Source organism: Halyomorpha halys, unplaced genomic scaffold, assembly GCF_000696795.3.
Source record: "Halyomorpha halys isolate HHAL.00 unplaced genomic scaffold, Hhal_1.1 Scaffold257.1, whole genome shotgun sequence".
NCBI classification, from domain to species: domain Eukaryota; kingdom Metazoa; phylum Arthropoda; class Insecta; order Hemiptera; family Pentatomidae; genus Halyomorpha; species Halyomorpha halys.
Genome location: NW_027104967.1, coordinates 263,258 through 278,970, shown reverse-complemented (window position 1 = coordinate 278,970; position 15,713 = coordinate 263,258). Strand labels below are relative to the sequence as shown.

At 27.2% G+C, this 15,713-nt stretch overlaps 2 protein-coding genes across 2 annotated transcripts in view; both read left to right on the top strand.

Moving 5' to 3' along the window:
* Positions 1–270: 270 nt before the first annotated feature.
* LOC106680344 (kynurenine formamidase) lies at positions 271–10,613 on the top strand. Its single transcript, XM_014419970.2, has 6 exons — positions 271–359; positions 5,136–5,260; positions 7,318–7,478; positions 9,215–9,356; positions 9,708–9,804; positions 9,972–10,613. Exons 2-6 carry the CDS (start codon positions 5,145–5,147, stop codon positions 10,173–10,175), a joined length of 720 nt encoding a protein of 239 aa, XP_014275456.1. The 5' UTR covers positions 271–359; positions 5,136–5,144; the 3' UTR covers positions 10,176–10,613.
* A 2,570-nt stretch (positions 10,614–13,183) lies between these two features.
* The window catches only part of Gbeta76C (guanine nucleotide-binding protein subunit beta-2), a 5,964-nt gene continuing 3,434 nt past the window's right edge, over positions 13,184–15,713 (top strand). The window contains exons 1-4 of the mRNA XM_014419973.2: positions 13,184–13,349; positions 14,956–15,101; positions 15,183–15,316; positions 15,396–15,561. Of these exons, the coding sequence (XP_014275459.1) occupies positions 13,278–13,349; positions 14,956–15,101; positions 15,183–15,316; positions 15,396–15,561 (518 nt within the window). The 5' untranslated portion in view covers positions 13,184–13,277. The remainder of the gene's footprint in view (positions 13,350–14,955; positions 15,102–15,182; positions 15,317–15,395; positions 15,562–15,713) is intronic.

The window sequence follows — 15,713 nt, the reverse complement described above, 5'->3', positions numbered from 1 at the left end:
GCTAAATATTTATTGTTATTTTAAAGATTAAATAACATAACAAAAAAAGTAAATAAATAAAATGGTTCTAGACACCATAAATTATGTTTTATTAGCATTAAACGTATTTATTGTATAGATATTTCGATATGGAGTACGTGCTTAAACTGAAAAACCGTGTGTTTGTTTAGTCATTTAAAGCCAGAGATAAACGTCGTTTTTCTACATTTCAGTGAATAAAGAGTGATTTAAAGACATTTTAGGTCAATATTACACGTAAACATCGTCTTAGCAGATATGGAGTAAGCTGTCTCTCTTAGTAGTTTAATTCTCTAGTCTTGCAGCTACGCTAAAGGATCAGAGGACAGGACAGGTACAAAGTAAGTTGGAGTAAATGTGCTTTTTTGGCAAAAGCGTAACAGATTTATAAAAACAATTGTTGGCATTTTATAGTCTCTAGTTGTAATAGAAATCTAGGCAAGTGCGTTCCCTCTAGAAAAGTCGGATCCATGTTGAAAACGTCAATCACTATAACTCTTTTTACCCCCTCTCACAAAGTTTTCGGTCCCTCCCTTGTCCTTTTATGAAATGCCCATCTATATATACCCTCACAAAGGAAACTTTCGTGCTGAAAGTTGATCAGGGCACACTAGAAGGAATCTGTAAACACTAATCCCTTTTGTTTCCATCTGAAATCTCTTTATTTTTGTTCCTGAATGTAAAAAAGAATGAAAAGTGTGTGAGTGTATTTATTAGTGGTCACTCACTTAAAGTTAATACCGATAAAACTTACATTTTGTACATCACATATCTTCATAGTATTTCAAAAACTCTTTAGGTATATGCTTTTCTTAGTTGTTTTTTTTAGATGCTTCTCTGGAGTGAAAGATGGAAAATGGTTCACTCCATTTTCCTCCACTCCTTATCCACCATCTACACCATTTTTTGACGGACTACTAGATGCTTAGAAATCCACAGAATTGTACATGCAAATATTGCTATGGTAGATATGTTACAATTTCATGACTTATTTACCTTCCCCGTCGGCAGAATAACGACATATTTTTCAGTTGTGAATTATAAGTAAGAATATGCAGTTGTCATTATACTTCCGTGGCAGCGATATGTTGTTTGTTTACATATATCATGTTCAAAAGTATATTTTTTTATAGCATTGGATATTATATTCTATGTTGTGTATTATTATCATAATGCATGTGATAATATTGAAAATTGGGAGTTTTTCAAGTATTTTTAAACAGGGCGGAGTTTTTTGTTACAGTTTCAAAGTATGCTTTATGTTGAAAAACATTTAGTAAATTAATACAGTAATTAGGCACTTCATTTCGTTTTATCAATCCCTTGAGTAAGACTTGTTTTTTTAAATATACTTCACGAAAACTACTATTTCAAGCGTGTACTTAATAATATTTTGAAGGAGCATTCCCTGAAAATAATAAAAATTTAAAAAATCAAATCGACTCTAATTAAGAAAGCATTCTGATTACTAAATCGCAACACATTTGGAGAATTGGCCATATCCTTATTTTCCTTTTTCGATATAAAAGAAAAAAATGCATAGCTCAGTGAAATTTTGACAAATTAAAAATATTACCGTTGTGAAGTTTAGAGAGAACAGGTTTTATGTTCTTGCCTTTAGAGCCGTTCAATTTAAACAGAAGAAACATAAAAGTCATTTACAATCTTACTCCATTCCTTTCGGAGAAATGCGTACTTGCACACACATTGAGACTTTCGACTTTTGTTATTATAAAATGAACGAACGAATTATATTAGAAAAAGTTTCAAATCTCCATTTAATTAAAATGTATTGTGCTGTTAGCTCACATCAAAAGAATTACCTTACATTAACCATGAATATATCCAATGATTAAATCGGTATTTTTCTCAAATAGGTTCTCAGATTTTTTTCTTTTCGGTCCTTTTATGTAAGAACATTTGCATAATAATGAGTACATTTTTATCCGTTATTATTATCCCACCACGTGCTCCAAAATAGCTACCCCTACTCCACCATAAATTGGAGGAGGTTTATTGCACAGGTATGTTACAAGAAAGATGGAAGTTGCCGAAGGGGCTATAGGAATCTGTGCATGATTGATTGCAGCACACCTTTATCGAAGGAAGGGGAAGGCGAAGAACACTCGAGAGTTTGGCTCCCTCTCAATATTAGGCTACGATATATCCCGAACTGACAGAATAATAGACTTGTATACATTCATAGCAATCTCTCTTCTATCTCAGTGATTTATACATAGCAGAGCTTTTTACAAAATGTATACATCGCCCACCCCTTTACCGCCCTTCCAGCCAAAATATTATTTTTCTTTAGCGAGGTGAGAAATCTTTCCCCCTTCAAACGAGCAAACTCACGCTCTCTTGGGATGATGTCAGTTATTTTTTTTACTTCCATCATTTATAAAAATTATACTTTGCACGTGAATGTATTTACTGACTAGGATTAAAATAGCTATTATTTTTTATAAAACCTGAGGAAATGTGAATACAGTAACTGTAGCTCGAACAGTTCATCCGTCTATTTTATTTATATTTCTTTATTATCAGATCTACCTTGTGGGCTTAATATGGTTACTGTAACAATTAGAATTGCTTTTAATAATTGATAATCTATGGGTTTAGTCAGGAAGTAGTCAAAAACTACACCTCAAACGATTTACAATGTTATGATGATCGAATGATTTTAATTAATGAAAAGAGAGTAGTAAAAAAATTAATAATAATAATCAAAATAATATTTTTTAAAAATATGAAATTGAAAAATGAAAGAAACTAACAAAAAACTAATATTTATTGAATTTATGAAATAAATTACAGACTTATACACTGAAAAAATAAATAAAGAGCTCATAGCAGAATATCTTACATTAGTGTGTGCATCAGTCTTTAAGATGAAGTTGGATTTCTCAATAGTAAGTCATTGCACCTTCAATTCCTGATAATGAAATTTTATGAAACGTTTTTTGATGTATACATTGATTCCAAATGTTGTTCACTATGCAATTGACTATTTCTTATATACCAGAGAACATCTAATGCGATTCTTAGGACCTCAAAACTCATTCATCCATTTGTTTTTGTTAGAGCTTATTAAAGCAAATAAATTTTCATTATTTACCAAAAAATGCATAAAGTTACCCTAACAGTGTTAATATTACTGAGTCAATATCAAATTCTATAGGAGTTTTAGTCAATTTTTACTGGTTTCATTTTAAATCTATCAAATTACATTAAATGACACTTATAAAAAGAATTTATAAATAATAAAAAGTAGAATTTGTTAAAAACAAATTTTATTTTATGTCTATTTTTATTGAATTTTAGTCTATTTTTTATTTTTATTCTTGTCTATTTTTAGTGATGTTTTTATTAAAATGCTGAATGGATGCAAGCTGGGGCCTTACGATCCATAGGGCCTACCCTTAACTCCTATGGTCCATAAATTAACATAAATCAAGAATGAAGTGTGAAGTATGATTTTCTCAAGAAATATTGAACAGTTAATCACCGACCTTGATTGTAACTGATGTACTTAGATAAATAGACTTTGAAAAAATAATTTATGACCTTGCTGATCAAAAATCAAGAAAAGTACATCTTTTAAATGTTAATATTTTTAAATTTAAACGTTTTAAATCTTAAATATTTCAATAATTATGTTGTTAATAATTGTCTGAAGTTGTTGAAAATAATTTAATGGGATCTGCTCTAATCTGGAGGGGCCCCAAATCTTAAAAGGCCCTAGACAGGGTTGGAGAGGGGTTTATCATTTCCCCCACTAATATGAAAGCTAAAAAATTTGGGAGATTTGAGAACCTATTGTATACTGAAATAATTATGTAAAACATTATCCAAAGAGTTTATTATACTCAAAATTGCTTATAAATGCGATTTAGAGAAGTTCAGTTTTCCAAAAATATACTGGAAAAGGGCAAATTTCAGGGAATAATTTGTCTATTTATTTGGTCTGGAATATGAGGTCCACTCATTGAAATTTCTGACATTACAAATTTTGAATTATTCCTCTTTAATTCTTAAAGTCCGAAACACCATCTTCAACAATATTGACCATGTAATGATGGCTTTACAATGTTTTTTTTTTTTCAGAACTTAATTTAAATTCTGTTTATAATTTGAAGTCTGACTTGATTATGAAGAAAAACAATTTTGCTTTTTATTTTTTTGGTTGTTTGAGCAATATTTAAGATTGTAAACGTACATATATTTTTATCTAATTTTTGGTAATAGTGAGACTATATGAAAAAATAAAGCATAGTTGTCTATTTTTAGTGATGTATTTATTAAAATCCTCACCTTTTATCAATACTGAACATATCTCTCTTATAGTATAACAACATATATAAATATTTCCATATTAGCAGTATTCATTAGTTGATTAAATTTTTCCTTCATTTGAAATTTTGGGAAATTATTTTGTTAAGTTGATATACAGGCAATAGTTTTCTTTAAAACTTGTATTAATATTATTTATGTGGTGTACAAAATTATTCAAGTTTTCCACCATCACGATTAACAGCATTTAATGAGAAAATTACAAAGGACACCTGATTTTAATCCTTTGTAATCAAATTTATTACCCAACATGATCATGGAAATCATTGAAAGTCTAATTTATATCCTTCATTAACTGTGTTGGTTTTATAAATATAATTAATTTTACTATGGGCAGTGTAAAATCAAATTATAAGAAGTTTTTTTTTCTCTGATATTATTAATTTGAATACAACTTGAAATTAATGGAGGGGCAACTTATTATAAATGATGGAAGAGGTTGAAGTGAAGAGGGTGGAGAGTGGCTTTGCAAGATAAGAAGTCAATAAAGAAAACTGAATCAATACACTCCTGGTTTGTTTGCATAAAAAGAATAGCTTCTATAATTTCAGAATGTTTCTTAGCCATAACAATATATTCTTTCTCAATGAGATTTTTCTTTTCTTAATCCATAAGATAAGAACTAGACAGTTTTTGTCTCATCAAATAATGATTATATTTCCTAAAGCTGCATATCAATGCTCACCTTATTTGTGATAATACAAATTTATTTATGATAATACATAAACATTAATAAATAGAAAATTAGATTTAATATTTTTTAGGTGTCGAAGATGCTGCTGTTTATAGTATTTATTTTATCTCCGGTCAGAGGCAACGAACTGATAGATTTGAGCTATCCACATGACAAAAACAGTGCTTATTGGACTACAACTGGGATCCCATTCAGGTAACATCATGTTTTAATAGTCAAATATTTTTGATGAAGGTGTCCTCAGACATTAATTTTCTTATCAACTTATGTTTGTATTTTCAAACTTTTGTTTTCTTCCTTCATCATATAAATTACTATATAAATCAGATATAAAATTTGTATATAATGAAGCATTGTAAACCTGTATACATATAATACATTAAATACAAATAAAAACTATGAAAGAAAATAAGTTTAAATCTCAAAGCATACATAGTTTAGTGTAATAAACCAACTGATCTCTCATGGAGATATTAAAAGTATATACTTATATTTGAGACATTTAGTTTCAAAACCAGCACAATATATTTTCAAAAACTTTACAGGAATCACCTAAAACATCATTAAACTTTATTTGACCTTAAGTTTAAACCAATTTTTATACGGTACTGAGATGTTTTTTGGTTAATACAACTTTGCTGGGTGATGTAGTACATCAATAACTTGTGGAAAGTAAAATTAAAAACATTTTGTGAAACAAGTAGACTGAGCAGGTTTCAAAAGAGTTGATGGCCAATTCCTTATTACTTTTGATTAATTTATATTTTTATTCAGGAAATGCTATATACCAATAGAAGGGGCAACACAGGATTTTGGAAAAGTGGAATAGCAGAAATCATCAATTAACTAAAAAAAATTTCAATAACCATAAAAAATATTTTAAGGGCTAGACATGCCTAATAAGAATTATTGAATTGAAAAAGTAATAACATTGCACTCAAATTTAAAATAATAACAAATTTTTAACAATATTTGTTATTATGTTTAAACAAAAAATGTTTGAAAAATTAGAGGAAGGAGGGTTGTTCAACATAATGAAATGCTTCATCTTGATTCTCTTTACTTCCTTTTTTGTATTAAATTCATATCCTAACTCACCACAGTTGACTTCTCTGTATTAAGTACAGATTCGATTATTTTGTCATCATTCATGATTTGTTGGTGTTTATCATCATTTCTTATAATTTGTAATATTAATCTCTAATAATAAAAGTACATAAAACAATAAATCAGTAGTGTGCTCATAAATACATACAAATTAATGAATTGAGAAATTTTATGAAAAATTATGTATTAATTTTACTTAAAAAAAAAAGTGTTATTATAAAATCTTAATTTTTTACTTTCACTTCCCTATAAATAGAATATAGTTAGGGAGAGTATTGCGATTGTGAACAATTTTAAAATTTGTGTTTTAGAGGGTAATACATGTTTTGTGGTCCCCTGAATCGAAGTAACCTAGTTTCGTAGGTTAAAGTTTAAATGCCGAATTTTCAAAAAATCTTAATCCAAAGTCCTTTTAATTTTGTTTATTTGAAAAAATAAACAGTTTTCATTGTTAGCATTAATATACAAACAATGTATAAATGCAAAATATTAAAGAATTTCAGGAATAACTAAAGGAGGAAAAAGGAAAAATAGATAAATATGATTCAAATGGGAAATGCCAAGACCTCACGATCTTTCAATGACTGCTTCATTATCTTTTGTTAAATTGTTGTATTCTTGGCAGGATCAAAATTTATATTTGTTATTCCTATCTCGAGATACCCTAAAATAAAAATTTTTATAGCAACAGAAAAATAAAAATTTTTTGTTCATAAGTTTTGTCTTTTCTGGTCTTTAAATATTGTTTTTGAGAAAATCAAAGACATATCGATAACTTCAGCAAGAGCTGACAGACCTATACAAAACTTGGGGGCGTAAGTAGGTTAGTAACTGGAAGTTGTATGATGTGTGCATATCAACAGATTATTATTTCTTATTTATATATCAAATTTATGGTAATTGTTGTTATTGTTATCCTTTTCGTGGACAAGATAAGAGACTTGACCAGCTGAGAGAATACAGATGAGAGAGTGCTTTCTGAAGTTCATTTATTCTTAAAAATTAATCATCACAATGTATACTTTCTTACTATCAATAAAAATGATGAAATGTATTTCATTAAATTAATTCAGTGACTGATATAGGACTAAAAATTAAGAAACAGATATCTATACTACTGATTAAAGAATAGATTTTTTTTTCAGATTTATTAAAAAGACTGCAAACTCAAATAGAGGATATTGGCTTGCAACTAATCAGTTTGAGACTGCAGAACATTGCGGAACTCACCTTGATGCTCCCTACCATTTCAATCGACTAGGATGGAAGTTGCATGAAGTACCTCTTTACAGATTAATAACAACAGGTGGTAACTTGTATGCTTATTCCTTGTTGTATGAGTAGTCACTGAAGGTTGTAATTATAATTGAGTGATTTAGGGCCCAGTGATTGAAGAGCTAAAAATTTGAAGAAAAAAAAGTGATTTTTTTTTTTTATTATCTACAAATTTTTTATCACAAAAAATAGAATTGAAATATCATTGCCAATCTCATGGCAACAGACTCAACACCAGAAACGACGATCTCTATAAAATAAATGCTGAAAGATGGAGCTGTATGTAAATCCATACATACATGGAGCTTGTTCCCTGTAAATGATCTAAGACTATAAACAGAATATAACAGTTGTTAATGAATTATAGAGATTTTATGATCAGCAAAAGTTCTAAAGTGGAATCTAGTTTTTAAGTGACAAGCGCAGTAGAAATCTAGGAGCTTTATACGTTTAAGCCCTCACAGCCCTTCCTTTTCTCTGTCCCCCACCAGAAATCCCTTTAACAGAAATCAGTACAAACTAAGAACCAGAGGGATTTATACTAATTCAACAACTTTTGATGACCCTGGGTCTGCACTGCAAAACAGAAATCACTATCTCCTGGACTTTGTCTCTTGAACCCCACAATAATTTAGTAAATCTATTTAATTTTAATTTTTACTTGCATTCTAGATTTCATATTATGCGATTTTCATTATATAAAATTATTTTTTCTCAAATATTTATTTAATTTTATCCATATAATTCAATAAAGAAAAGATTATTATTATATTTATCTTTTTTTTCAAAGGGCATTTATCTCTATTATTTCCTTTGATTGATTAATTTTCTTTACATTATCATTGATCAAATAATCAATTTTCAGTATCCTACTTACACCTCACAGAATAAATATACAATAATTAACACCAGTAATTTTTTTTTTCTGAACTCTAATTCAGCATTGCTCTATTATCTAATAATTCTCATAATATTTATTTTTCTTTTACTGCAATATGTTGTAAGATTTGTTTAATCCTATTGTCTGTTTTTATATGGAAACTTCTAGTACATAAATTACTATTTTCATGATGCAGAGCCTTATCTTTTTATTAAATATTACCTTATTCTACATTCATATATTAATAAATACTATAAGGCCACCTCCTAGGTGAGACACTGGAGGTGAGGGGTTAGGCTGGTAAAAAGATGATTCGTTTGATTACTTGATGAATCATGAAATTTATTAATTATCAATTTTTATTTATTATTTCATCATACCAAGATGTAGCTTGGTTAAAATTGATAAATGACAGTCCAGGAACTATATTTTTCAATGCAAAGTTTTCAAATAGTCATAAAAATTGAGAATATTATATCAGCTGAAATTAAGTCTTCTGAGACTGGTGCTACATGAAGGAGCAAAGAAAAAGGACTTATATGGCTGTAATAATTATGAGAAGCAAATGAGTTATCCTTCGAATAAATTGTAAATAATAAAAACCTTTTGACTTCAATCATTTCGGGGAAACCAAACATGGATATATCGTTTCTCTGATTTTTTAATTATAAAAAATATTTTTCATATTTTCACTACCCAATTTGTTACTATGTTTAATGTTATGCTTCTTAACATTTAGTTCAAAAATTAATAAAGATGTACAGTTTTTGTCAAAATGAGATAGTTTTTAATTTCCCCAAAATTATATTTTTTGATACTCAAGTCACTTGGCTCAACAAGGCTTCTCATGTATGTAAAAAAAATTACTGTATTGTCAACTCTGTTAGGTGTTTTCTTGAATGCTTCTTCAGAGACTGATGGAAATTGTTCTTATAAATTACCAGCTGAGGAACTTGAGAAGTGGGAATGTGAAAATGGCCCATTTCCAAACAATGCTGTTCTACTCATTAGCTTCGGTTGGGGATCAAGGTAAGTTTATTATGCTAATCAAGAAGTACACACAGTCTTAAAAATATATTTTTATTGGATAGTCCTAAAGAATTGGCTATTCAATCGAACTGGTTCATCTAACAGTCAAATTTTTTTAATAAACTTTGAATTTGAAAGGTCTGCTGAAGTTTTCCTCTTCTTGATCAAGCAGGTGTTTTAAGCATAAGATGCATTCTAAAGTATTCATATTTGGTATATTAACTACCAGCATTTTATTTACTAGCTAATAATTGTTGTCAAAACATAAATATAAAACCATTCTATAAGCTAAGACTTTGAAAATGATTAAATTGTCATCACTTTTTTCTATACTATTACGATTATCTGCAGATACAACAATAAAACGGATTATTTTGGACCAAGGAACAAATTTTGTTTTCCTGGTTTATCAAAAGAAGCTTCAGAATGGATAACCAAGTCTAAAAAGGTATTTATTAAGTAAAGGTATTTACATTTTCAAAAAATAAAAATTACTTTATAGAAAATTGTTTTTAAAGCATCATTTAGAACTAATAATTATACATTTCATGGTTTTTACCAATAAATTGTTTCAATTTAGATTTTTTTTTTTTATAAACAATTTTTATTTTTTAGATTGTTGGAGTTGGGCTCGACACCCCCTCAATAGACCAAGGATTAAATGTTGATGCACATATTGAGTTGACTTCAAAGAATTTATACATTATGGAGAATGTAGATTTCAAAAGGCCGTTACCAAAAATTTTCACAATTATTGTTCTTCCAATGAAGATAAGGAATGGCACTGGAGGTCCATGCAGAATAGTTGCTATTGTCTGATCTTTCTACATTCTAACTTTATTTATTTTATTATTATTATTTTTATTTTTTTTTTAAGCTTCTTTAAAGCAAATCCTAATTTCAATATAAATTTCATGATACTTAATTGTTATAAAATTTAAATAAATATGTTTAGTAATGCCCTAATGTTTATTTAAGTAATGCTAATTTAAACAAGATACCAGAATATTAAACAGCAATAAGTTTAACTGCATAGTATAAAGATTATTATATAAAGAAAAAGTAGTTTTGGGTCATCGCCTTTTAAATTTTAGCTAGTATTTTATTTTATATTATGTGTATTTTCCTATATCTTTCTGTGAAAATATTCTAGGTTCTGACATGTTCACAAAGATATCTCTGAGCCAATTTGTTTATTAGAAGAAAAATAAATAATAAAAACTGAATAAATTAACAGATTACTAATTAAGCTATGAAATCTAGATGGTGAATAATGTTCCTGAAGGAATAAAAATTTGTTTATAATATCAAAATAGAAACCTTTTAATCTTCAATAAAATCATTAAAGCAAGTATAATTGAGAGAAAAATAGGTTTTGCTGTAAAAAGAAGATAGAACCCTGTCAAGTTTTCAAAAAAATTATAAACACTTGAAAATTTACCATTCTAAGTCATGTGAAAAAATTGTTTTTTATTCATTTTCTCAATTGAGGAGATGGTTGAAAAAGGAGCCGGCAAATCTATAGGTTTCTTTTTTAAATGTTTGAGTCTTTTCCTTATAATTTCAAGATTAATCTGTAAAAACTTCGCTGAAATATCTTGTACCATTCCAAAGTAACAACTGTTTTTTTCCCAAACCTAGCATTATGAATCCTTCTTTGGGAAAATATAAACAAGTGAAACTGTTTTGTCGCTATTTCTTCTGGTTCTGTTGTAGTATTTTTAATGTTAATTATTTAATTATGTTGACAAGCAGGAACATAGTAGAATGTTGAAGTAGTGAAAACTAGAAAGAAATAAGAAGAGAAATTCAGGAAAAACACACATCCCATCTAGGAAAGAAAGTGGTTGAGAAGATTTTCAGAATTATTGAGGAATGTTCAATAAGAACATAAACAACATAATAAGAACAATAAATAACATGTGAGAGTATTCGTAATTTTCTGATTCCTAGATTCTCAAAAATAAAGAAGGTTAGAATAACAAAATTGACTGCTATACTGTCTTGATATTCATATTTTAAAGTATTTTTAATTATTAATTAAAAAATATTTAAGATGACACTATACTCTCTACATGTTCATTATAATCTGCTACTCTTTTCTGTACTTTCATTTTAACAATGTCAGAATTTTATATGCCATGATTTGAGTTCATTTTTATCAAAGAAAGAAAGCAAATGAAGGTTTTACAGAAAAAAAACGCATTAGGTGGAAAAAGGTCCTATACTTTTTTTTCTCCAAATTGATTATTGAATTTATATGTTTTGGTATTGTCTATATTTAGTTTCCTTTCTGAACAGGAATAAAATAAAGACAATAAGAAAAAATACTGAAGATGCTATTGATTATATATATTCATGTATAAAAAAAAACTTTGGAATGCTACAAATCAAAACAACTATTTATGGTATATGACCTTTTTCCAGCCACCTCCTCAATTGCTCCTACAAATCAGAACATTATTTTCTGAAAAATAGAGGGAAGGGATTTTTTATGTTTTTACATATTATTTTTGATGATATTCATACGCATATTCATGTATTCTGTGATATTTAAGCAACCTTAAACCATGTTTATTTTATATATTAAATATTTTACAATTTTAATTTGTTTACATATTTCTCTTGTTACAACACATTTTAATCCTTTTAATCCATATCTCCTTTCTCACTTTTTATATTTTTTTAAATAAAGATTAAACTGTAGGTAATTAGAAAACAAAATTTAGAAAACATTTTGTTCTCAATTATTTTTTGGGAGCCTAAAATAAACAGATAATCTTGTGAAAGTAAACAATTTCAATCTTTTTCTGATTTTCTTTACTTTTCTAGGAATTTAATAGTGTCTAATTATTACTTAAATCTCACAATTTGATTTGACAATACAACAATCAAAGATTTGCTTTTGAATATATAAAGATACATCTCATTTGAAATATTTCCGAAGATGGCAAATTAAAATCACTATTGAAACTAAATGCACATTTTTTTCTTTTATAATGATTAAAATATTCTTTTTATTACAATTAAATTATTATTTAAATTTTAACTATTCATTTTTTGTATTAAAATTAAAATAGTTATACATTTTGTTTATTTTTTAAAATTGAATTTCTCAATTTTTGAATTTTTTTCTTTTAAATATTTGTCTGTTTTACTATATATTTATGTAAAACAACACATATTTTTTATTAAATGCAAATCAAATCTCTAGTAATAACTGAAAGTTCCATTTCTTTATTAATTTGAGAACTAATGAGTAGAGCTACAAATTTTTTGTACAAACAAAAGAAATGAAATGAAAATTAATTTTACTCTGGAATATATTGTTACATTAAAGTCTATCAACTAAGTTTATACTGATGAAATCTTGAAAACAAATTGCTTTATGATTAAATCCTATGTTTAAAAAATTTTCTTATAAAGCCGAAAAAGACCAAAATACATAAAAAATGATGTAAACTTTTTCCAATATCTAAAATTTGAAAATGAAACTTCCTATAAATTTGCTATTTTGACTTGCTAATTAACGACATTTATGTGTGTTATTAATACCATACATCAAATCTGTATTGTCTTCAATTTTAAATTTTTAGCTGAGAGAGATTCTTTTATGTGTGGTATTACTATTCATTTGATAAAAACATAGTAGATAAATTCACAATATTTCTACCAAGTTTGTTTAAAAGTACAAATATTAAAAAATATATTTAAGTCATGAAAAAAAAGTTTTAATAGAGATAATAGAATTAAAGAGCTACCCTATAGTGCCCCTAATGAGATTGAGCAAATTGGCTTATTCTGTTCTCTTGTTCTACTTTAGTCTTCTTTAAGTTGGTAAGCAATGTCCAGTTAAAGTTAAAATTGAATGAAGTAAATTAGAATCTATTCTATTAACCTTTTTAGTGAACATTTTCAAGCATGCCACCGAAAGTTGACGAAGAGACTGCAAAATTGAGAAAAGAACTTGAAGATTTAATCAAGAAAGTAAAGGTATTGTAGCATTACTCATTGTTTTCATCCAAATTTTAAACTATCAGAGAAAACAAAAACTGCTTCTTGTTGTACATTGTTATAAGAAAAATTATATATTTATATCTGTTGTGAATATGAATATAATTCTCATAAATTTGAAATAATAAACTTAAGTAATACATGATAAAAAAGAAAACTGAAATTTCAGGCTTCAAATTTGTCCATAAAGTCATATTTTATGATTATAATTATATGATGACCTTGAAATTAATTTCCAGATGAAATTAGTTTTATTTGAAAAGTCATTATTAAATTCTGATAAATATTGATCATGTAAAAGTGAAACAAGGGAGTTTTAAATGGTATATAATGGTGAAACGTTAAAAAATAATCCAATTTTATTTTATTTATTTACATCTTTCGATTCATATATTTCATCATGAAACATTCCTCAGTACAACTATGTCAATATAATTGAAAACTACATGGAATTTTTCAATAATTTATTGGATGATATATTTTATTCACATATTGTGTCATAGAATCATTTATTTAGATTGAATACAGAGAAGGGAAATTTTATTCATTTAACTGAATTGATTTACTGCTTGTGGTGAATCAGGTCTATTATATGATTCCTCATGGCCTATTCTTTTTTCTTTTCTTTTTTTTAATCATAAAAGATCCTTCTACTAAGAAAACAACAAACATTTTCAAACCTTATGATTTCTCAGTCAAAATCTTTTTTTTTTTTTTTTCAATAGTACAAAAAATAAACTTTTAAACAAATTAATATTAAAGCACATTTTATTAAATAAAAACATAAAAATAAAACTCAGGTAAATATTAGCCAATCAGTTTCAACCCTAATTGAGATTCTTTGTCCATTTTCCCAATATAAAATAAAACTCATTAATGATTTATCTTATCCAATAAACAAACAAAAAAAAATGATTTTCTTGCTTTGACTGCATTAAAAAAAAAACAACTCATTCCTTTCCTTAATTTCCATTTACCTTTATTAATTAGCTATCATTTTCTATGCTTCATTATAATTTTAATTTATTAAAGCAATCAAACAATAAATTTTTTTTATAAATTAATAAAATAAAGATTTTAAAAAATAGTACCAAGTAGTAGTCCTTAATTAAACAAATTACTCCCTTTGTATTTATTGTTTTCTTTTTTCTGGAAGAAATTAGCTGTTTTATTACTTCTTTAAGTTATTTTAACATCAGAATGTTTCATGTTACCCAGTTCACTGTTCTACTTAATTTTATATGACAATCCAGATTAAAACCTTTCCTATTCATATCTTAAATATAAGTTAGTTTTTTTAAATTTATCATAAGTATTTTTTATTTTTCATAACGGTCTAAAACTAAGGATTAACAACTATATTTTATCATGTTCATCTTCTGTGCATTATTTCAGTGTACTGAATGTCACCACATTATTTGTCGCTTAATATTAACATATACCCTCTGCCTATAGTGTCTATTAAGATTCTCAAAATCCATTTGAACGTTTGAAACTTCTTTTCTACACCAGCAATAAGAGTGATAAAATAAAATAATAATAATAAAACAAAATTGTATGGTTATTTATTATTTTTACAATCCAGGAAGGACAGTCAAAAGTAGCTGATGTAAAACTTGAGGATGCCTGTGCAAATGTTTCTGATGCCCCAAAAGTAAGGCTTACAACGAAAAAGTATTTAAAAGGTCATATCAACAAAGTTAATTCAGTTCATTATAGTGGAGATAGCAGGTCTGATATTAATATTTATAATTATGATGAATATGAAATAAATATACTTCAATAATTAAATATTATCTTCCAATTTTCCAGACATATTGTTACTGGTTCTCTGGATGGAAAACTTATAATTTGGGATACATGGACTGGTAATAAAGTACAAGTCATTCCTTTACGATCTTCTTGGGTTATGAGTGTTGCTTTTGCACCTTCGGGTAACTTTGTGGGTAAGAAAAAAAATTTGGTATATTGTATAATAGAACAAAAATTTCCTAAAGTAATCTCATTGTCATCTTTTTTTCTTAGCTTGTGGAGGAATGGATAATATGTGCACAGTATACGATGTTAACAATAGGGATAGCACTGGTGCAGCAAAAATGACAAGGGAACTTCTGGGCTACGAAGGATTTCTTTCTTCTTGTAGATTTCTTGATGACAAGATGCTGATTACTGGATCAGGAGACATGAAACTGTTGGTAAACTTTTTCAAAATTTAGAGTAAATTCATAATTTATCATTAAATGATTCAACTTAGATTAAAAGTTTAAATAATGATTATCAACTCTCAAAGCATATCTTTTTTATTGTTTAATTTTTCAAATTAATTGATAATTTGGGGGTATA